At 50.0% G+C, this 20,488-nt stretch overlaps 8 protein-coding genes across 8 annotated transcripts; 3 read left to right on the top strand and 5 right to left on the bottom strand.

The window, feature by feature from the left end:
• Positions 1 to 697: 697 nt before the first annotated feature.
• HOO65_070614 (Meiotically up-regulated protein 14) lies at positions 698 to 1,600 on the top strand (the record flags this gene model as incomplete). Its single annotated transcript, XM_071001382.1, has 1 exon — positions 698 to 1,600. One exon carries the CDS (start codon positions 698 to 700, stop codon positions 1,598 to 1,600), a length of 903 nt encoding a protein of 300 aa, XP_070857332.1.
• A 202-nt stretch (positions 1,601 to 1,802) lies between these two features.
• Positions 1,803 to 4,251, bottom strand: HOO65_070613 (Arginine metabolism regulation protein II; the record flags this gene model as incomplete). The annotated part of the gene is made up of 3 exons (XM_071004901.1): positions 1,803 to 2,771; positions 2,831 to 3,630; positions 3,837 to 4,251. The coding sequence occupies 3 exons, from the start codon at positions 4,249 to 4,251 to the stop codon at positions 1,803 to 1,805; spliced, it is 2,184 nt and encodes a 727-aa protein (XP_070857331.1).
• A 614-nt stretch (positions 4,252 to 4,865) lies between these two features.
• HOO65_070612 (Glycerate dehydrogenase) lies at positions 4,866 to 5,909 on the bottom strand (the record flags this gene model as incomplete). Its single annotated transcript, XM_071001381.1, has 1 exon — positions 4,866 to 5,909. The coding sequence occupies one exon, from the start codon at positions 5,907 to 5,909 to the stop codon at positions 4,866 to 4,868; it is 1,044 nt and encodes a 347-aa protein (XP_070857330.1).
• A 467-nt stretch (positions 5,910 to 6,376) lies between these two features.
• HOO65_070611 (Choline transport protein) lies at positions 6,377 to 8,127 on the bottom strand (the record flags this gene model as incomplete). Its single annotated transcript, XM_071004987.1, has 4 exons — positions 6,377 to 7,108; positions 7,168 to 7,568; positions 7,636 to 7,944; positions 8,016 to 8,127. The coding sequence occupies 4 exons, from the start codon at positions 8,125 to 8,127 to the stop codon at positions 6,377 to 6,379; spliced, it is 1,554 nt and encodes a 517-aa protein (XP_070857329.1).
• A 1,906-nt stretch (positions 8,128 to 10,033) lies between these two features.
• On the top strand, positions 10,034 to 11,803 carry HOO65_070610 (uncharacterized protein; the record flags this gene model as incomplete). Its single annotated transcript, XM_071004984.1, has 3 exons — positions 10,034 to 10,362; positions 10,430 to 10,691; positions 10,757 to 11,803. 3 exons carry the CDS (start codon positions 10,034 to 10,036, stop codon positions 11,801 to 11,803), a joined length of 1,638 nt encoding a protein of 545 aa, XP_070857328.1.
• A 450-nt stretch (positions 11,804 to 12,253) lies between these two features.
• Positions 12,254 to 12,935, bottom strand: HOO65_070609 (NADH ubiquinone oxidoreductase 20.1kD subunit; the record flags this gene model as incomplete). Its single annotated transcript, XM_071005171.1, has 3 exons — positions 12,254 to 12,283; positions 12,355 to 12,666; positions 12,759 to 12,935. The coding sequence occupies 3 exons, from the start codon at positions 12,933 to 12,935 to the stop codon at positions 12,254 to 12,256; spliced, it is 519 nt and encodes a 172-aa protein (XP_070857327.1).
• Positions 12,936 to 13,660: 725 nt separating this feature from the next.
• Positions 13,661 to 18,999, top strand: HOO65_070608 (Helicase SWR1; the record flags this gene model as incomplete). The annotated part of the gene is made up of 2 exons (XM_071004778.1): positions 13,661 to 15,904; positions 15,976 to 18,999. 2 exons carry the CDS (start codon positions 13,661 to 13,663, stop codon positions 18,997 to 18,999), a joined length of 5,268 nt encoding a protein of 1,755 aa, XP_070857326.1.
• A 281-nt stretch (positions 19,000 to 19,280) lies between these two features.
• On the bottom strand, positions 19,281 to 19,758 carry HOO65_070607 (putative bzip transcription factor protein; the record flags this gene model as incomplete). The annotated part of the gene is made up of 2 exons (XM_071005196.1): positions 19,281 to 19,437; positions 19,517 to 19,758. 2 exons carry the CDS (start codon positions 19,756 to 19,758, stop codon positions 19,281 to 19,283), a joined length of 399 nt encoding a protein of 132 aa, XP_070857325.1.
• Between the last annotated feature and the right edge of the window lie 730 nt (positions 19,759 to 20,488).

Raw genomic sequence — 20,488 nt, 5'->3', positions numbered from 1 at the left:
ACCCTTCGCTAACCCCTCATGATGAAGCAGCATTAAACCTCGGCTCGCTACGTGTGGAGAGAGAGAGGCGTCTTTGCTTTTGATACAAGCCTTTGTTCTAGAATTTGTAATGCCAAGAAGCCACGTGAAACTCTATGGCTGTAACACCGGGTCGAAACTTTCTGGGGAATGTGAGAGAGAACATAGACGAGTTTGGTTTCAAACACACCTATCACCCTCTTGAAAGCAGCTGACAACAGTCTTGACTAGTGATAGGATGGGTGGCTGCTGTCCTTTATTGTCCGAAGTAGGACTCGGAGTATCCAGGAGGAAACAAAGCTACTAGTTTGGAGATTGGAGAATTATCCGATATCCCTAACCCTACCTTTCCATGGTCGGACTTATACCGCTAACCCTAGTCTATAGCTGATATCGCCCATCAGTTAATCTCCAATTTCCATGGCTGAACCTAGAATGTTATCCCGAGCTCTGCGTGTGCGTGTTTTCATTTGTTGTCCACCAGCTCCTTCGTGATCCTTTGTTTTGTAATCTCCATATTTACCTGACCAGACCTCACCTGATTCTGGCTATCCAGTCTACTATTTGTTTGTAAGCTTCCGCTTCTTTGCACTCGCCATCCGCTTGCTCGTCTAGTTCTTTGATTATCTCGATTTTGCTCTGCAAACCTATCAGCACATATCCATCTAGGTTTCCCACTATGGCTCCACACACTGTTGAAGACCCGGCCTCCGAGCTAACAACTAAGGCTGTTGTTACTAAGCCCAAGCAAGCCCCCTATGGAAAGGATGGCATGACCCCCCTTGAAGCAATTTCGCAAGGTCCCCAACTCGCCGGTATCCCTAAATTTGTGTCTTTCCATGAGCACCGCACCCATATCCTCGAACATATGGCATGTGCCTTTAGAGTCTTTGCGCGCAAGGGCTTCCAGGAGGGACTGGCTGGCCATATTTCCGTCCGCGACCCCGAAAATCCCCACACTTTCTGGACAAATCCCCTGGGTCGTGCATGGTCGCTGCTCAAGGCAAGCGACATGATTCTCGTCAACTACGAGGGGAAGGCTATTGGTGGAAATATGACACGTCCTGCGAATGCTGCGGGATTCCTGATTCACGGCGCCCTGCACAAGGCACGTCCTGACGTCAATGCAGCTTGCCATGCTCACACAATCTATGGAAAGGCCTGGTCTGCATTTGCCCGCCCGCTCGAGATGCTCAACCAGGATGCATGCATTTTCTATGGCAAGGCCCAGGCTGTATACGAGGATTTTGGCGGCGTCGTCTTCAATGACGAGGAGAGCAAGAGGCTTGCAGACTCGCTCGGCCCAGAGGGCAAAGTCATGATGCTAGCCAATCATGGCCTCCTCACTGTTGGCCAAACCGTCGACGAGGCCGCCTATCTGTTTACCATCTTCGAGAGGAGCTGTCAGGTCCAGCTTCTTGTCGAGGCTGCTGCTGCCAACGGAATTCCCAAGATAATTATTGGCGATGAGGTTGCGGCCTACACCCAGAAGATGACTGCTAACCCTGACAGCCTGTACTGTGACTTCCAGGCCGACTTTGAGACCGAAGACGAGCTGACAAACGGCTCATTCCGCGGGTGAGGCATCTGCTCGCAATGGAGTAGCACAGGCCCTTCGTGGGCTCTGCTTGCTGCTGGTTGCTGCTGTTGATTATGATTATTTGTTGGTTGCTGACGGAGGGTGTTTGGATTTTTATTATGAGTTCACGCGCATGTTTACGAATAAATTGTCCTAGCTGTTATTTCTACTATATATATACCTAGCGAATCCCGCAATTCCCTTTCTATGTTGCTACCAGCGAGAGCCTCCTCTCTCTCACGAAATCCATCCATGTGAATAGTGGCTGGTTGCTGCTTTGACGATATTCCCATAGGGCTTTTAAAATGTCGGCTGCACGGCCAAAGTTCCACATTCCAGTGCTCTCTGCATTCTCGTAGAGCGTTTTCAGAAATCTGGCCTGCAGAGGCTCGCCCATAGCTTCAGCGCCTGCAATGAACAAGGGCCACACAATGCCCGAGCTCACGATCGAAAAGTTATGCTGTTCGTATTCATAGAGCTCCAGCTCGGCAATAGTTTGGTTTACCCAATGTTGTAGCATAAGTGGATGCACTTTGCGGATGCGGCGGTAAAAGAATATGAGAACGGCACTGTGGAAGGCTATAATCAGGTGCGGCATGATGCTGAGTTTCACAGCAGAAGGCACGGGGCCTGCCTGCTGAGCACCTTGGGGCTCTGTCGCGTATTCCCACTCGCAAATCTCAGTTTCCAGCTTCTGGCAGGCATCTTGTAGATTGAACGTCACTGTAAAATCGGGCGAGATACGTTCCACCAAGTGCGCTTCGTTGGCTAGAAATGTGATTCGCGAAACATACGACAACAGCTCTCCAGGAATTCCATAGATTTCCGCAAAGACGCTTAGGCCACTCTTGAGACCTAAGACCCCCGGATCTTCGAAGAGCCCGTGCTCAATGTTTGTGCCACACTGCTGGTCAACGTCTCGGCCAACACAGAGACTGTTTGTTCTTAGAGAGGGGAATAGCATCTGGTCTAGCGGGACAGAAAGATTTCCCAGGGGTTGGCGATCAAGGGGATACATGAAGGTGCTTTCCTCAATGATGCGCAGATAGAGGTAAATGCAGTGTAGAAGCTTGACTTTTCGTGACTTTATAGCCTTTGATATCCCGCGGACACTGATGAACAATTCTGCACTGAGTAGGAACGATCGGGACTCATCTTGTTGCCCGGTGATAACCTAGAGAAAGAACATCAGCACAGGCCTGAGTAAACTGTTGGATAAATAGCTGTACGTACCGCAATAGTCACCATGGTCAGCATAGACATCAGAATGTCCTTGTATTTTGCCTTGCTTTCCCCAAAGAACTCTGCCTCGCCTGAAAGTTCTAGCTGCCTTTTTGCACACCGCCAGAATTCTCCCCCAACACAACGCCAATACGTGCTCTTGCTCTTGTATGACCTGTTCAAGTTGTCCCAATTGAAGGCGCTGACGGCAAGGATAGCGTAGAAAAGGGCTGCATGGGCATGGTTGATCTTCTTGAACACGGCAAGCTCTGAAAAAGCTGATAAGGCCCGAGGGAAGTGGAGAATACTCCATGGAGGCTTCTGTGAGCGGAGTGGCGAGAATATTTTGCCCATCTGGGACTTGTAATGGTTTAGCAGGAATTGTGACTGAAACATTATTGAAGGGTCTGGAGTATGAGCAAAATTTGACGTGATTGATGTATCAAGCGGCGAAAGCGTTGATAGTTCTAGTATGTTGTCTGCGGACAGATAGCCGGCAGGATCTGTGACCGCAGAAGCACCAGATATTGGATTTACGCAGGCACCAAGAGAAGGACTAAATTGCTGCACGAGTTGTCGAGAGTCTAACCAGGCAGTGGGCGGCATGTTTGATTCTGCCATGAATACATGCCCAAGGTCTTCTTCGCTGTTGGCGGCTAAGCCCGAGGTAACCGCGTTGCTGGTTATGGTGTTCGACTCTGAGCTTGCTAGCACTGGGGGGGCGATGTAGGAAGATTGTGCTGTGCGCTCGCCTTGTGGCGGTGAATCTCTTGGCCCATCTGCTCTGAAGATGGCGAATGGCCCGGCATGGACTAAAGATGGAGTAACACTTGTGTCTGGATTATCTAGCAACTCAGACTCTAGATTGCTTAGACAGGCGTCAATCTCATCCAAGTGAACCATTTCCGTTAGCTGCTGTGACATTAACTGCCGCTGGTCCTCTGCGTTTACACAGGCGTGTGAATATTAGCAAACATTGCACTGGCTTAAATCTAATGCAGGAGTAATTTCCACTTACCCGTGAAAAGCATCCGGCGACCATGACCACCGTCGTGCTCTGTCTGGCCAGTACCTAGCCGTGATTTACCTTGATGGTGCAATATGAAGCGAATCTTGGCCTCATAGCCAGCGCATACAAGTTTTGAGCGCTCACATTGTAGACAGAGTGGGTGCGTTTCATCGCATTTGACTTTGCGAGTTCTGCAAGTGAAGCAGCCGCCAAAAGAGCGCACGCGGGTAGATTGAGAGGGCTTAGTCGTGCTTTTGGCGGGCCCTGCGTCGGACAAATCAGAGTTCTTCTTGCAAACTCTTGGTCGCAGAGCCAGTTCCTTTTCTTTATAACCTGGGCTGGCAGTGTTTGCTTCTGCTAGCGACTGGGAGGTGGTGGCAAAGGAGCAGGAGCCCTCATTTTCCGAACTTTTTTGGGAACGCATGTGAAATGCATTTGAGACTCTACGCTTCTATCATATCGAGCAAGGCAACCCCATGAGCCAAAAGATATCGGCAAAGGTTCCTGAAAGCTCCCAAAACTTGTCCAGCGGGAACTTTGCTTCTGCTCGGGGAAACCTTCTACTTCTGTGCTGCCGTCTCCAAAAGGATTAGACCCCACTTTATGGATCATGCAAGGCTACAGCCAATAGAATTAAGCCAAGACTTTCTTAGTAATCATGATTTAGCAGACGCTGAATGGCAGTGCATGTGATAGCGCCTTCAGGATTGTGTTGCTGCAGGTAGTACAGCGTGCGTTGTGCGACCTTGCTCTGAGATGGCCGGACAGATATAGGTTTTCATTCTTCTATTATTTTTTATACTTGGAATTTATAGCGGTAATTGGGCTTCTTGGAGTGTCTCTCTGACTGAAGCAGTTTGACTCAACTCTATGCCTCTCATTACGCCCGTCTCCAACGATTAGAAGTAAAAATCACTTAGCGTTGGGGTAGGTATATTGGGGTTCGGCGTTGCGAAGCCCACTATTTATTCGTCAACTATGCATTTCTGCCTGTCGCCAACTAGAGAGCTAGAAACATACATCTTGGCTCTAACTACTCTATCTGAAAATCTCGCCACGGTAGACTACCGCCGTAGCTTTCGATTCGGGGTTTTCCAGCATGTCTCCTTTGACGTGAGCTTGCACTCCAACCTCAAGCATCCGGCGCAGGTTTACCAGAGTTTGGGCCGAATACCATGCGACATGACCACTGATAGTTAGATTGGGGATTGGCTCTTCCCCTTTCTCGGGGTCGGGAATGAGCGGAGACGTGCCCCGACCGGCCGGCTCTTTTTCGAGCACATCGACGCCAGCTCCAAAGATCCTGCCTGACGTGAGAGCATTGGCTAGTGCTTTCTCACAGACAATGCCTCCGCGGGCAAGATTGAGAACGAGAGCTTCGGGTCTCATTTCCGAGAATTCGTGTGATGAGACCAGCCCTATGGTATCGGGGCTCTTGGGACAGCAAACCACAATCGTAGTGGCGGAAGCAATAACATCGCGGAACAGGGTGCGCCCGCTTCTAGCTGTAGAGGCATCTTTGCGATCTGCTATCAGAATCTTGTTGAATCCAACTCCCCTGGCCAAGGTTTCAATCTTTTTCCCCAGGGCGCCATAGCCTATGATTCCGAGTGTCTCTTGGGCGCAGCTCAGAGGGGGGCCTTGTTCCCAAAGGGACATCAACAGACCCTTTTTGACCCAGGTCCTGTTCTCCCCCGTGACCTCGTCGTGAACACGGACAATCTTGCGGCGACAGGCGAAATAAAGAGCCAGGAAATGCTCGCCCACTGCATCCACATTGCTTTGGGGACAGTTGGTGACGGTGATTCCGGCCTTGGCGAACAGGGCCCGGTCAACGAATTCGATTCCTGTGGCCGTGATCGCAATGCACTCAAGCTTTGGGGCCTGGGCCAAATGAGCCGCGGTGATGGGCGTAGTGCTTGCTATAACGATTGTTGCATCCTTGATGCGATCTCCTATTTGGTCGTTGGTGCTGACTTCGTAGTACTCGATGGTGTGCGGAAAATCAAAAGACAGAGAAGGCGAGTTAACCAACTCGAGCACTACAATGTGGTGTTTTTTTGGGGAGGGCGACGTCGACATTGTAGGAGAGAACTAAGCAAAAGAAAGAAAAGGAAAGAGGGAAGTATATCGTATCTACGTGTGGGCGTTCTTTATCGTTGTTGTACTTTACCCGCTGTTGTTGTTGGAGAAGATATGCACCCCACGGCCGATCCAGGCCAAGCCTTTTTATATGCTAATAGTAATAGTTAGTGCCTTTCTCCATCCGTCGCTTCCCCCCCCCCCTCTCCCTAGAATTAGTTGTGGAACCCTAGTCAGAGTGCATACAAATTTGCATTAATCCCTCAATACTGCACAAAGACTAGTTTGTTAGTCGAAGCTACCAATGGATAGGCCTGCTGCGCCCTTCTAAAGCTCCCAACACGTAAAAAAATTAGGTATCATAAATAAACCGCCATATCACTCCCTTCCTACCTTCCACACCCACACCTTAGCTCTCTCTGTGGCGACTATTTTCCAGCAACCGTCGCATCTTGCGAGCCTCTACACTACTCTCTAGCCTTCTCCATGTTATCGGAGTAAAGCTTACCCGCCTTCATCCACCAGCCTGTAATCAGAAGCGACAAGCCACCAATAACCACACAAGTGTAGTTCATGTTTTGCGCAGTAACCGGCTTAACGTATGGGAAGGAGAAGAAGACAATGGCAAAGGCTAGCCATGCAATGGTAACGCAGTTGACAAAAAAGCCAAGCCCGCCGCCCATGTGGAACACTCCTTTATGCATGTTCCTTCTGCCGGTAAGAATATTGGTGACAATGGGAAACATATAGGCAATATTGTTTACTGTAACAGCAGTGCCAAGAAGCGAGTTAAAGGCTGTAGACGAGCCTAGATACAGGCATCCCAGAAGAGCAACAATAGTAGAGACAACGCACTGCGCATTGATAGGCACTTCGAAGCGCTTTGAAACCTTGGAAATGGCCGAAGAGAATGGCAGGGCTTTGTCACGAGCAAATGCCCAAACAACGCGGCTAGTAGACAGCTGCGAAGAGACCATGCAAGGGCCAAGAGCAATGAACAGGATGAAAGTCAGGCCAAAAGCACCCCCAACAGATTCAGTGGCTTGATGGAAGAGCTCAGTCAGCGGTAGGCCGGTGTTAGTGGTAGTGAGAGCATCGAAGTCTTGGATGCAAAACATCAAGGTAATGAGGTAAGTGAGGCCAGTGACAAAGGCAATGCACAGGGTGATGGCAATAGCGAGGGGCGCATTGCGTGAGGGCTTTTATACATGTTAGCACGTGTCTCAGAAAATAGGTTGACATTGTGTGCAGGGCTTACATTGGGCATTTCTTCGGTAATGTGTGTGATGCCGTCAAGACCCCCGAGGGAGTAAAGCGGGTTGACTAGGCCGGTGATGAAGCAAATAACGTTGTTTTCCCAGCCTGTATTGTTGATCCACGTGCGGAAGACAAACTTTTCGTCACGGTAGCTTGGAGAGCATGTCACAACCGTCACCAGTACCACAATCCAGCCAATCTGCAGATAGAACAAGGAGAACTTGTTCAGGGCGGGGATTACACGGTTCCCAAACATGACGACACTCGAAGTGAGGATGTTGAGAACCTGAAATAGCAGGAAGGTATGCCAAGTCTTGATGACGAAGTCTGAGTGCCAGAGGGCTGCTAGTGCCATCAGGAGCTGGGCATACATGAGATTAGTCGACGCAGTAGTGAAGATCCCTAAAATGCAGCAAGAGCTAGTTAGCTTCTAGGTTCCACGATGTGCCAAACTGCCTTTCCAACTTACATCCCGACACGCTAAACCAGCCTGTCAAAAAAGAGAGAGTGCCGCTGTATTTTTTGGGTGCAACAGCTGCAATCCAGTGGTACATGCCACCTGATGTGGGATACGACGAAACAAACTCCGCTAGAGAGGCGCCCAGGAAACACTGCAAGATAGTCACTAGAATGAAGCCATAGATAACAGCTCCGGGGCCACCAGCGCCGATTTCTGTGATGAGTGCAAGGCCAAGGCCAGTCCACGAAATAGTGGTCGTTGATGCCAAGCCAATAAGGGATAAAATGCCAAAATGGCGCTTAAGTTCTTGTTGATGCCCTAAAAGAGAGAACATGTTAGCTTGGCATAAAACGACGGGCATTCACTCAATGTACATGTGGGGAACTCACCCATCTGTGCAAGGCGCATGGCATCAGCATCGCCTTCAGCGGTTTGTGATTCAAGGCTGGCCTTGACACCAAGCTCTTTAGAAGCCACTTGGGCTAACTCTGAATCTGCCATGATTGTTGAATAGTACAAGATCGAGTTGAAAAAAAAGGGAACAAGAGAAAGCAGATTTATGGGGAAAGCAATAGAAAGAGGATGGCGCAAAATGAGGTAGGACGTACGAACTGAAAAACGATGATTCTCGGTATCTATATACATCCGCTTTCCTCGCAGTGATAGCAAGAAACTACGTCCAGTTCAATAGACTTACCCATAGCTCCATTTCCCCCCTCTTCCTCCCCCTTACCCCGGACAGTCCTGCCCACCCCCATCCTCTCGCTCTTGCTAGCACAAAAGTGTAGTGCCGGCTCCGATTTGTTTTGCACCAACTGATAATATCTGTCTGTCTGTCTTGTCCTATCGCGCTTATCAAAAAGGTAGAACCCGGCTAAGTTTGGCGGTATCAATTAGACGAATTCTGTGTCTCGCCCTCTAGTAGCCTCTAGGTTGGAACCAGGTTAGCTAGGAACATGGCGTCTTTTTGGTGCAAAGAACGGCTAACTCGCCCGGGTTTTAGACTAGCTTGAAAGACAGCGACCGGCGAAATTGCCCATGTGGATGGGCACCCCTCACGTGAGCTCTGTTATGAGTATTCCCTCCGCTTTTGAGGGTGTCTTGTCTTGAGGGATACTGACTGTTACCTTCTCGGGTTAGGGTTAGTCAAGAGGCCCATGACCGCGTGCGTATATGGTAAGTACCACACAGCCGAGTCATAAATTCGTCGTGTTTTCTCCCCCACCGTCTCATCTCTATGGGAAACTGCCTTCCTTGGATTGTCCTCGAGGAGCTAGGGCCACTGCTTGTCAGTCAACCCTTTATTGTTGTCTTGTTAACTTTATCTGGGCGATGCCAAACCCGGTCTACACACGGACAGAAGTGTCAAGCATAGTCACATGAACTCAGCGTCTCTCCCTATCAACACCACGATGCCGTAAATATGACACAATGCGCCCGTTGCTTCGCTTTGATTGAAGCTTTCGCCGGTTTGATTAGTGATGTTTGTTGTTCTGTCCATTCTTATTGCCATATCTGGTGCTTGCTTTGCTCACTTGATCTCTTCTTCAATCTACGGGAGGCCTTAGTTATCATGGAATTCTGGGTCTTCGGGCAAATCCGGCCCGGGCTTCCTGCCACAATTTAACCTTGCTTCAGCGCCCTTAAACTCGTCCTTTTCCGCGAATGGGGAGAGAAGAGGGGGAGGGGGGCAACCTGATTTCCGTGGGATCGGCAAAGGAACAAGGACTGTTCGCAATAGCGTTAGCGCCCTTGATCCATGGCAGCACGTAGTCGTTTAATACTTGCATTTGCAGACTTGCTAAGCACTGAATTTATGTCTATAGTAACTGTAGGCTTATATCACACTATATGTGCAACTCACAGCAGATAATGAAGTTAATAGTGTTAGTAACTGTGCTAATCGCTACTTTAGAGTCTATTTCATCGGCTCTCCGTCCGCTTTTAGTATAAACTTACACAAGTGGTAGAGATCTTACTCGTCCGCCACAAAAGCCCTCTTGCTAGGCAATGCGCTATGGATTGTTTAGCTACATGCCACGCCGGAGGACGACGGCCTATGGGGGTTTGCACCAAACGGGTAAGTTGGAGATAATCATCCGGTAGGTACCAGCGAACGATAATTTGCTCCAGCTTTTATGAATCCCACGACAGAGATAGTCATGTGGGCATCATCAGAACAGCGAGTCGTCTAGAACTCCGGAAATCCGCTGCCACGTTTCTGCCATGTATAATTAGATCGTTTTCCCCAGTCCAGACTCACGTCAGATTCTCTTTGGATCGACAAGCTCTTGCCTTCACCTCACTTCGGGCCCTCCTTCCAGCTTTAGTGCTCAAGCCTTCACGTCCTCCATCACTTCTGTTTCCTCTATCCTCTATTGCCTATTTGTCTTCCTTGTTCGGCACCATGGTCCTCCTCCGCAAATTCACTCTTCTAAATGTAGCCGCCTTGGCCATTACAGGAGCTGTTGCTCATTCTAGCAAACGGCCCCAGTTGGGCAAGAACGCAAAGCAGCTTCTTGATCAGTCTATGGACTGGATGGACGATTTCTATGATGAAAAGGCTGGATATCTGTACGACTTCAGTGCTGCCGTTGCTCTTCGTCATGAGACTCGTAGCTCCGCTTGGTATGCATTTGGTCTGCTGGCCCGTAATCACGGGTCGGATGTAAAGAACGCAGAGAAGATCATCACCAACATTATTGGTGGCCAGTTCAAGGATCCCAAGGATCAATGGTATGTAACGGTCCCCTACTATGTTCGATTTAGACCAACGCCTAACCTTGATGAAATTGATCTGCAGGTACGGCGACTATCAGCAGGAGCCTGAGGAGCCTGAGCTTGGCTCTCCAGCCTACCCCCCAACTATGTATGGTTCGTGGGATCCAAACTGGCGTGGCTTCATCGGAACCACCTTTATTATGATGATGGAAGAGTTCCCCCATCTTCTGAGCAATGGTACCCAGGATCTGATTCTGGAATCTCTGCACAATGCTACCAAGGGAGATGAGTACCGTGTTGGCGGTGTCGATGACGATAACCTGTACGCGTCGTACAGCAACCCTGTAAGCATTCCTAGTCTATTTCCCGCCATCTCTAGGCTGGCTTTGTTTTACTAATGCTCCTATAGTCTATTATGCGTGCCTTTGCCTCTGGCTGGACCGGCCGTCGTCTTGGTGAGGCCAACATGACGACCGGCGGAGAACAGTACGCCAAGGAGATAATTGACCTCTTCAACCGCAACAACACGCTGTCGGAATTCAACTCGGGAACCTACACGGGCGTGTCGCTTTATGGCCTTCTTTTGTGGTCCAAGTACCTCCCTGATGATTCCATCATGCGCCAGAATGGTCCGCGCATGCTGCTCGAAACGTGGAAGGCTGTTTCTCAGCTGTGGCACCCTGGTATGAAGAACATGGCTGGCCCTTGGGATCGCTCGTACGGCTTTGACATGAACCGCTATGTCTCGTTGATGTCTTTGTGGTTTTGGATCTTCCTTGGCAAAGAAAATTCGTCGCTCATTGAAAAGCCCTATGTCATGTCTCATATGGCCGACTACGCCTATGCTCCTTTGTTTGCTGTGTTGGGGGCCTACCACAAGTCACTGCTACCTGCTGAGCTCATTAAGGGTCTGTCGACCTTCAGTGGAGAGCACACGTTCACAGCTTCGACCTACTACCCCCCCTACGACTACTACCCTCGCAACATCACCACATGGCTGTCTGAGAATATTACTATTGGCGCGGAGGCCTTCAACGAGAACGTTGTTGGCGGGCCCGCGCGTTCGCAAACGTCCTTCAACCCCGCCGTTGTGCAGTGGAAGAACGGCGAGGAGATTATGTTTATTTCTCTTTATTCCACCGAGAAGTCTATGCTGGTTGATGTGGCTCCCAACAAATTGAAATTGACATACCCTAATGGCACCGCCGACTCTATCTTTAGCTTTATTGTCGCTTCTTCGCCTGACAAGGTTACCTACAGCGGTTGGGAAGATGTCCCTGGAATCACTGTCACGGCCAAGGGCAATGTCAACCTTACCCACTCTCTAGACTTTGCTGGAACTTACGGCGGTGCTAATAAGCCCATCCGTGACTTTGAATTCTGGAACTTTACCTATTCCATGCCCCAGAGCTTTGTGGGAACCCCCTACATTGAGCTTTCTCTGATCGAGAACTAGGGCATTGCAACAACGAACAAGGCCATCGTTTCTGACCTTGTCTAATGGGAGTGGATTTTCTTTTTTAATGAGCATAACTTTGCCGGTAGTCTAGTAATTATGTTAATGAAACAATAGATCACGCTGGATCTTGGATATTTTGTGAATCTGGACAAGTGAACAACAAACAATGCCATGGGTCTAGCACACAGTACAGTACGTTGAGTCGCTCTGCATGAAGTAATAGTTATTCCTCTCTCATAGCAACGGTGGTTGGCCTCATTATTCCTGTTTGATGGTGTAGCATAATATCTGTTATTACTACGAGGTTGGACTTTCTGGGGGACTCGGCCCAGTGGACTGTACTGAGACTCTGGTTGATGCAGGTAGATCTGTTCTGTTGCCAGCTTTGACTATGTATAATGCGGCTATACATGGATGATAGAGTGGTATGTGTCGTTGATTTGACGTTTACGGGTCCGGATCACCGGCCATTCTCGCCTGTAAGAACGACATTGGGGTGTCAGCTTTCCCAGGAACTCTGCAAAAAGGGGTGGCTTGCTTTTACTTACACGTTTGGCGCCAGGGCCGCCAAGCTCTCTCTCAAGACCGCCCTCAAACTCCCGAGGGTATGACTTCCGATCTGGGTAAATGGTAGAGACGCCACCAACGACAGAAAGGAAAACCGCAGCAACAGCAGCGAACATTACGGCGCCCTTGCCGGCGGTAGTCCAGGTGTACTCGTAGGGGGAAAAGATTGCCAGACGGTCGTTGTCTTCGTGAACAGGCTCGCCAAAGTTGCGGCGCTCTTGCTTGTCCCACCAGTCGCCGTAGGGGTCGCGAAACTGGCGCTTGATGTAGGGAGGGTTAATGTAGCCGCCGTTCTGTCGACAGAAACCAAGTTAGAACTATACTTCCAAATGCCAAGCGTTGTTGTAGGGTGCCAATGCGTGCCAATGCGTGCGATATCACTTACCATTTCGGGGTCCTCAAGCTCAGTAAACACCTTGCGCTTGGTCTCTTCGGGGAAGTGCTTCTCAACAGCCGAGCGGCCAACAATAGACTCCGGAAGGAAAGTGCGCTTTTGGACGACTGGGATCTGTCTGCGAGAGGCACGCAGCGCCCGGAGCGCAGCAAGGCGTTGAGGGACCATCTATGGGGCGTAGTAAAGGAAAGGGTAAGTAAGGGCTAGTCAACCGCGGCCAGCACGTGAGTCATGGGGATGTACGAACCGTGGCTAAAGGGCTATTTGTTGCCAAGCACAGTAAAAAATTGAAATATTGGGGAGCTAGCCAGAGCTAGATCTTTAATTGGATCGTAGTCGTGAGGCGCGCCTTGTCTTGACGAAGAGAGAAGTAGTGATGTGATTGATAATGCGTAGCAGCACATTAGTTGCCGAAGACTAGATCCACAATGTTCTCCGCTGGCACCCCATTGGTTGGCTGTAGAGCAGGGCATTTGACTTGCTGGCCCACTAGACAAGGCTGAAGCAAAATACCTCCAGCCCCACTCAAAACAAGTGCAGCCTCGAGTTTCCTCCCCCTCTCCCTTCAAGCTCTCCACACCGACCCACAAATTTCCATATTTCCCAATCAGGCACTAAACCTCCTACATGCATTACCAATCCCCCATTACAGCCTTCCCATAATATTTTTTTTCGCCCTGTCCACACATCGTCGCTGATTTTGACTTTATCTTGCCATAATTATCTCAGTACAGCCTTGGCCATGCTCAAATTTCACCACAATACTGGTTGAAAAGCGACGATTCGACCGACCCCCTTATTGCCGCATATAACGCCGATTCCAGCGGACACGGTGCCTGAGTATCTTTCTTGTCGCCTCCAAAGCCCAAACAAAAAATTAGAAAAGGCCTATTATGACCGGTTTCGCGTCCACCGAAGATTTCCACGCTCTTCGAGATTCAACGTCGCCTCTTTCTGACTCTCGGCCTCGAACGCCCACACCGCCTCCAGGCTTTACGTCACCGCTGCCACCCAATTCCAATGGCCACTCTCTAGATTCTCTAAATGGCGATAAAGCATTGCCAGTCGACGCTACTTCAACCCTAGCTGCCGCTGGCCTTCCCGCCCAAGACTCAGTTGAAGACCGGCCATCAAAACGTCGGCGTGTTGCTGTCAACGACGATACTACCACAAATTTAGACGGCGCCTTTAATGGTGCTGTCACGCCAACTAGAAATTCGTCGGCGCGCAAAAAAATTGAGTCGCCACCATGGAAGAATGCCGCTGCCGAAGGGCCAACTACCATTGTCGAAAATGGCCGTCGAAAATCAGGACGCATCAGCACAGTACAACTGCTCCAGCGCAACATCACTGCAATAACCTCTTCACCACCCTCGACATCATCACCAACTCTCAGAAGAGGCTCTCGCACTGAATCCACACCATCCACAGCCGTAAAGCAAAACGCATCCTCAAATCCACCACCCTCGTCCACTGGACGAAGATCTGCCCGGTCAACAGCAACAGCAACAAATGCACATCAAGCCACCCCCGCCCCTCGGCCAGCGCGTCGAAGCTCGATAGCACGAGAATCTCGCGCGCCCTCAAGGGCCTCTAGAAGACGATCGCCTTCTCCTACTCCCCAGCCAACGCGACAATCGTCCCGCACAACCCGAACAGCCCCCCGCATTTCCCTCGTTTCTCGCTCTCTCGCAAGTCCTGATAAACCACGACGAGCGTCCATCCGAACCCTACGCAATGCTCCTATCCTTCACACCGAAGTTCCACTAGTCAACCCCGGCCAGGTCCCTCTCCGCAAACGAATCGGATCCTCATTTGAAGAGTTTTGGGACATAGCTTCGAGCCGTCCCGTGGAAGAAGGCGGGCTCTTTACACCAGAAGATGGGCCACCATATACTGACGAAATGGCTACAAGGGACGCTCAAGTCATCATCCGCATCGAAGAGGAGCTGGAGCCTGGCGGCTTGCTATCACAGGAACGCTGCTCTTTGTTTGCGCCAGAAAATGTCGAGGAACCAGGCCGCCAGTGGGCGCATTACGATCATCTCGTCAAAGCCGCTCAGAACATCCGCCGATTGATGATTGCCGAGCAAACCCGTCATCGCCTGACAGCAAAGAAGTTGGCCGAGGCATGTCGCGACGAGTGGCTTCGTAGACAGCCCAAGTCCGACCAGCAGCTAGAAACCGAGGCGCGAGCTCGCAATATTGCCAAGTACCGGATAGTTACAAGGTCCATAGCAGGCATGTGGGAGAACGTGCGGGGCGAGGTCAACAGACAACGCCTGGCCAGATGGGAAGCTGAAGAGCAAAAACGAGTCAAAGCTGCTCTCAATGAGGCTGTCAACATATCGGAACAAAAGCTCCAAGCCCGAAGAACTACCATGGACGAGGGAGAAAGCGATGCCGAAGATATCATAACCAACTCTCCAAGTGCACATAACCTAGGCGACGACATAGATATGATGACAGATTCAGCAGAATCGGCATCTGAAAACGAGGACGATGTCAATCGTTCTGAAAGCGATGCGACTGCATTAGACGATGATGATATGAGCGACAGTGTCGATGAAAGCGATGATGGCTTGTCTTCCTTTGATAATGACGAACGCAAAACAGAGGTTGACGACGACGAAATCCTAACGCCCGATCAACTGCGGGCAAAGTACGCTGATCTGCCCAAGATATCCCACAAACCAGGCACTGAGGCTGATGCCATCGTGATCAAGGCCGATGATGCTGAAACCTCTGACGAATCGGTCGATATGGACGACGATCTTGGATCAAGCGACATGTCTGAAACAGGATCCGAAAATGGATCTATCAATGGCAATGTCGATGACGATGATGATTCAGACTCGGACGGTGAAAGCGACGGTGCCACAGGCCTACTAGGCATGCTATTTGGGAAACAGGAGCTTAGAAACTTCAAACAAGAAGAAACCCCCGACGACACGCAATCTAATGCGGCCTCTGAGGCCCCTCCGACTACACTAGCCGATGCAAATGACCGGTCTGCAACTCCTGTGGTCATAACTTCGCCCATGGCAATAGACAATAGCGAGCAAGTTAACTTAGGCACAATGGTCCATGACTCAACCAACAGAGGAAGCACCGAACCTGCTTCGACTAGCCAAAATGTAAGTTAGGCAAACCTTCGTATTCATAAATTTCCAGCATTCATATTGAACACAAGCTTACATATACATAGACCAAGCCCTCTTTCGATGCCCCCTATTCAAACACTTCGCCAGAGACACGTCATGAAGCCAAAACAACTACACCTCTATCAACCGAGCCTACAAGCGTCCCAACTCCAATGGAAATCGATGATCCAAGGGATAATACAGACCTCCCCACGCCTATTACCACATCGCAGCAGTCAAATACACAACTCGCAACACAAGACCCCAGTGTCCAAGTCGTCTCGTCTGTGGAGCCAGCCGAAGACAAAGTCTACCAGTCCGTTCAGGAACTAATAGTATCTCCTAACCCGACATCCGAAAGTCGGGAGTTATCAACAGTGCCAACAGAAGCAGTTCCGAAGACTGAGATCCCTTTTCTTCTTCGTGGTACCCTTCGCGAGTATCAACACTATGGCTTAGACTGGCTTGCTGGGCTTTATGCCAACAACACAAATGGAATTCTCGCAGATGAAATGGGCCTCGGAAAAACCATTCAAACTATCTCTCTCCTTGCCCATCTAGCATGCCACCACGGCATCTGGGGACCCCATCTCGTTGTTGTCCCCACTAGCGTAATGCTAAACTGGGAAATGGAGTTCAAGAAGTGGTGTCCTGGCTTCAAGATTATGGCGTACTATGGCAGCATCGAAGAGCGGCGGCGAAAACGCCACGGTTGGAACAATGACGATCTTTGGAATGTCTGCATTACATCATACCAACTTGTGCTTCAGGACAACCAAGTGTTTCGACGCCGCAAGTGGCATTATCTCATTTTGGACGAGGCCCACAACATCAAAAACTTCAAGTCTCTTCGATGGCAAACGCTTTTGGGCTTCAACACGCAAGCTCGCCTGCTAATTACAGGTACTCCTTTGCAAAACAATCTGACTGAGCTCTGGTCGCTGTTATTCTTCCTAATGCCCTCTGAAAATGGGGTTGGTGGGTTTGCAGACCTCCAGGAATTCCACGACTGGTTCGCGAAGCCCGAGTCACAGATTCTTGAGAGTGGCAAGGAACAGCTAGATGAGGAAGGGCGGGCCATCATTTCCAAGCTCCACAAGGTGCTCCGGCCTTACCTATTACGTCGTCTAAAGGCCGATGTCGAGAAACAAATGCCAGCAAAGTATGAGCATGTCGTGTTTTGTCGACTATCTAAACGCCAGCGCGAGCTTTACGATGGCTTCCTTGCTAGAAGTGATACTAGGGCAACCCTTGCTGGTGGCAACTACCTGTCTATCATCAACTGTCTGATGCAGCTGCGCAAAGTTTGCAATCACCCAGATCTCTTTGTCGATCGCCCTATCCAGACATCTCTTCGTCTAGAGAAGAGCGTGCCATCTGAATTCGCCTTGACAAGCAAGATCGTCAAGAATCTCTGTTTTACAACAAACCCTGCTTCCTCGGTTAGCCTGTCTTTCCTGAACCTGGTCCCCGCTGAGCATGAAAGAAACTCTTCTGAGCATGCTTTGCGGATCTCGGAGCTCTGTGCCCAAGACGAGCTGATGAGTGTTCGTGAAGCACAGAAAGAGCGTGCCCTGCTAGCATCAACCACACTCAATCCTACTACGGTCGAGTCAAGTATCTCCTTTCTTGAAGGCTCTGCTCGCTGGGGCCGCTTCGAGGAGCTTCAGCATTGTGTTTATCTCAACGCTCTTCGCTGCCAGCAAAAACCGATTTATGGCAAGAATCTCACCGATTTCCTAACTCTTGATCTTGACAAGCGGCCTAGGATTCAGCGCCCACGTGATCCACAAAAGCTGATGGAATGGTTCGAAAACAAGTCTTTTCTACTCGAGTCCATAGTCAAAGACGTCAGCCAGCGATCTGAGGAGCTTGAAACGACGATTCAAAAGTTTGCATGTGTTACACCAGCAGTGGTCTCACGGGACATGCCAGAGCTATTTCTCGGCTCTCGCTGCGTAGCTGCTTTCAAGGAGAAGGACTCTGCGCTTTCAACCCCCGTCCGCTGGAGTCCCTTTATCCCGCCAGAGCGGCCTTTGGACCCGTGGCACGAGGCTCGCATTCGTCTAAGCATCCAGTTTCCAGACAAGCGGCTTCTCCAGTATGATTGCGGTAAACTCCAAGCCCTGGATAAACTTCTACGCAAGCTTCAAAGCGGTGGCCATCGTGCTCTCATTTTCACCCAAATGACTCGAGTACTAGACATCCTTGAGCAGTTTCTCAACATCCATGGCCACAAGTATCTTCGCCTAGATGGTGCCACCAAGGTTGAGCAACGGCAACTCCTTACCGACCGCTTCAATAGCGACAAGCGCATTCTATGCTTCATCCTGTCCACTCGCTCTGGTGGTCTCGGCATCAACCTTACCGGCGCCGATACTGTCATTTTCTACGATCAGGACTGGAATCCGGCCATGGACAAACAGTGCCAAGATCGCTGCCACCGTATTGGTCAAACTCGCGATGTTCACATTTACAGACTTGTTAGTGAACATACTATCGAATCCAACATTCTGCGCAAAGCCAGCCAAAAGCAGATGCTAGATGATGTTGTTATCCAAGATGGAGGCTTTACCACGGACTACTTTAACCGTGTAAAAGTTCACGATGCCCTAGACGAGGATGACCCGGAGGCTGATCTGCAAAACGGCATCGCAGCTGCTAGCGCAGCCATGGACCGAGTCCTTGGAGGCGGTGCCAGTGGGAACTCCTCTGCCGTTGGTCATCAATTTGAGCAGGTGGAGGATCGGGAAGATGTCACGGCTGCCCGCGTGGCTGAAAAAGAGATCCAAGATGACGAGGCCGATTTTAGCGAGCGCGCAGTGCGTGACGATTCGCAATCCCAATCGCTCCGTCCCTCCGAGCCGCCATCTGAAAGCCCTGCGACGCCCATGGTCGCTGATTCGGCCAGCGGGATCGAAGTGGTTGCTGAGACCGACTTTAACGTTCACGGCAAACCGATGAAGACAATTGACGACTTTATGCTAGACTGCATGGGCTGGATGCTCGAGGGCGTGCCGCTAGAAATACCGAAGGACAAGAAGAAAAATAAAGGGCGCAAGCGAGGCAAGGATACGCGCAGACGCTAATCCACGGACGCTTTCTCCCATCTATGTACATATTAGAAGTCATCTTCGTTCGCCATTGTATGTTCAATCATGTGGACGACGGAGGTAGCATGATACTTCACTTCACTTCATATTATACCCAAGCTCTCTTCTCCTTTTCCTGCTATATCTGGCTAGTGTCTTACCCAATGTTCTTATCTTGCCTGACTATTAATCTCGATCTTGTGAACACCTTTCTGCATGCTTTTATCTCTTTTTTTTTTTCTTCTGTCCATAGCCCGTCGCTAGTGAAACGCCGGCTGTTATTTCTTTTGCCCCGTGATGTTGCTTGTGCTCATCAACTCGCCAATATATTTTTGCAGGAATGCGTTGTTGCTGTCTAATTGGTTGTGCTCGGCCTGTGAAGTCTCGATTTTCTGCAGTGTGTTCAGAAGGGCTTCTTGTAAGACACTGGCATCCCTGAAGCATGGCATCAGTACCTGCAGTAGGAATAGTAGGTAGATAGGAGTTACGTATGCATCTCTAGCTCATCACTCACTTTTGAAGTTCTTGTCGTAGTTCTGGCGATTCTTCCTCCTCCGGCTCCCGGTCATTGTCCTCTTGTTGGGGCTTTCCAGGCGACGAGACTGCCGCGTGTGCTACGTCTGTCTCCTGATTCGGCGTGTCTGTTGGGTAGGAGTCTTGCTCAGTCGTGATGTTGCGGGTGCTTCCGTCGTCGGAAGGCCGTGGTTGTGCACGGGCCAAGTCAGTGTCATTGTTTGTTTGTGGTGTCGGCTCCATTGTAACAACACTGCTATCAAGACTGTCCTCCATAGAGTCCCGTCTGTTTTAGTCTTGATAAAGTCGAGCTGATGGCAAGAGTTTGTGTATGTGTTAGTGTTCGCCAAGGCAGAACAAGGCCGTTTGATATTAGGGTCGGGAGAGGTGTAGTTGAACGATTTCGTAACAAGTTTGGTCGTGCGGCGAGTAGGAGCCAAGCTTCTAGTATTCCAAGACAGACAAGACAGACTTGTCAAGCCTTCAACCAGCTCGATTGCTATGACGCGCACCTTGGAAATTGTGGAACAGCCACACGTGATATTGCATTTCTGTAGAAACCCTAACCCTGTTCATGGGCTACTCACATGTTCTCTTGCTTTAGACGCTTTCGTCAAACCACCCCAAGCTCATCAGGGGGATCTGCTGCCGAAGCTTTATCTTAATCCGTTCTCCAACTTATCAGCAAAGCCCCCGTTTTAAAGGATTTCGTCAATAGCAAGTTCCGATCCTTCGACAACTTATTGACTTCCATAGAGCTGGAGAAGCCGACTTTGGACATCCTTCAACCTTGAAGCCCCCAAGACAAGTTGCTAGTGGAAAGCTCAGGGCACTCTGCAAAGTCAATGGACTATACTTGATAAGGCGGTAAAGCCCGGCTAACTAACCCATGTGATACGCTTCCCGAATCGACTTTGATATTTGAATTGGCTTTGGCGAATCAAATAGGCTTGCTGGGGCTCGCCACCCTTAT

This window comes from Ceratocystis lukuohia (assembly GCF_044167205.1).
Source record: "Ceratocystis lukuohia strain C4212 chromosome Unknown Supercontig7_pilon, whole genome shotgun sequence".
Taxonomy (NCBI): domain Eukaryota; kingdom Fungi; phylum Ascomycota; class Sordariomycetes; order Microascales; family Ceratocystidaceae; genus Ceratocystis; species Ceratocystis lukuohia.
The sequence above is the reverse complement of the archived record's forward strand: the minus strand, read 5'-3'. Positions and strand labels throughout refer to the sequence as shown.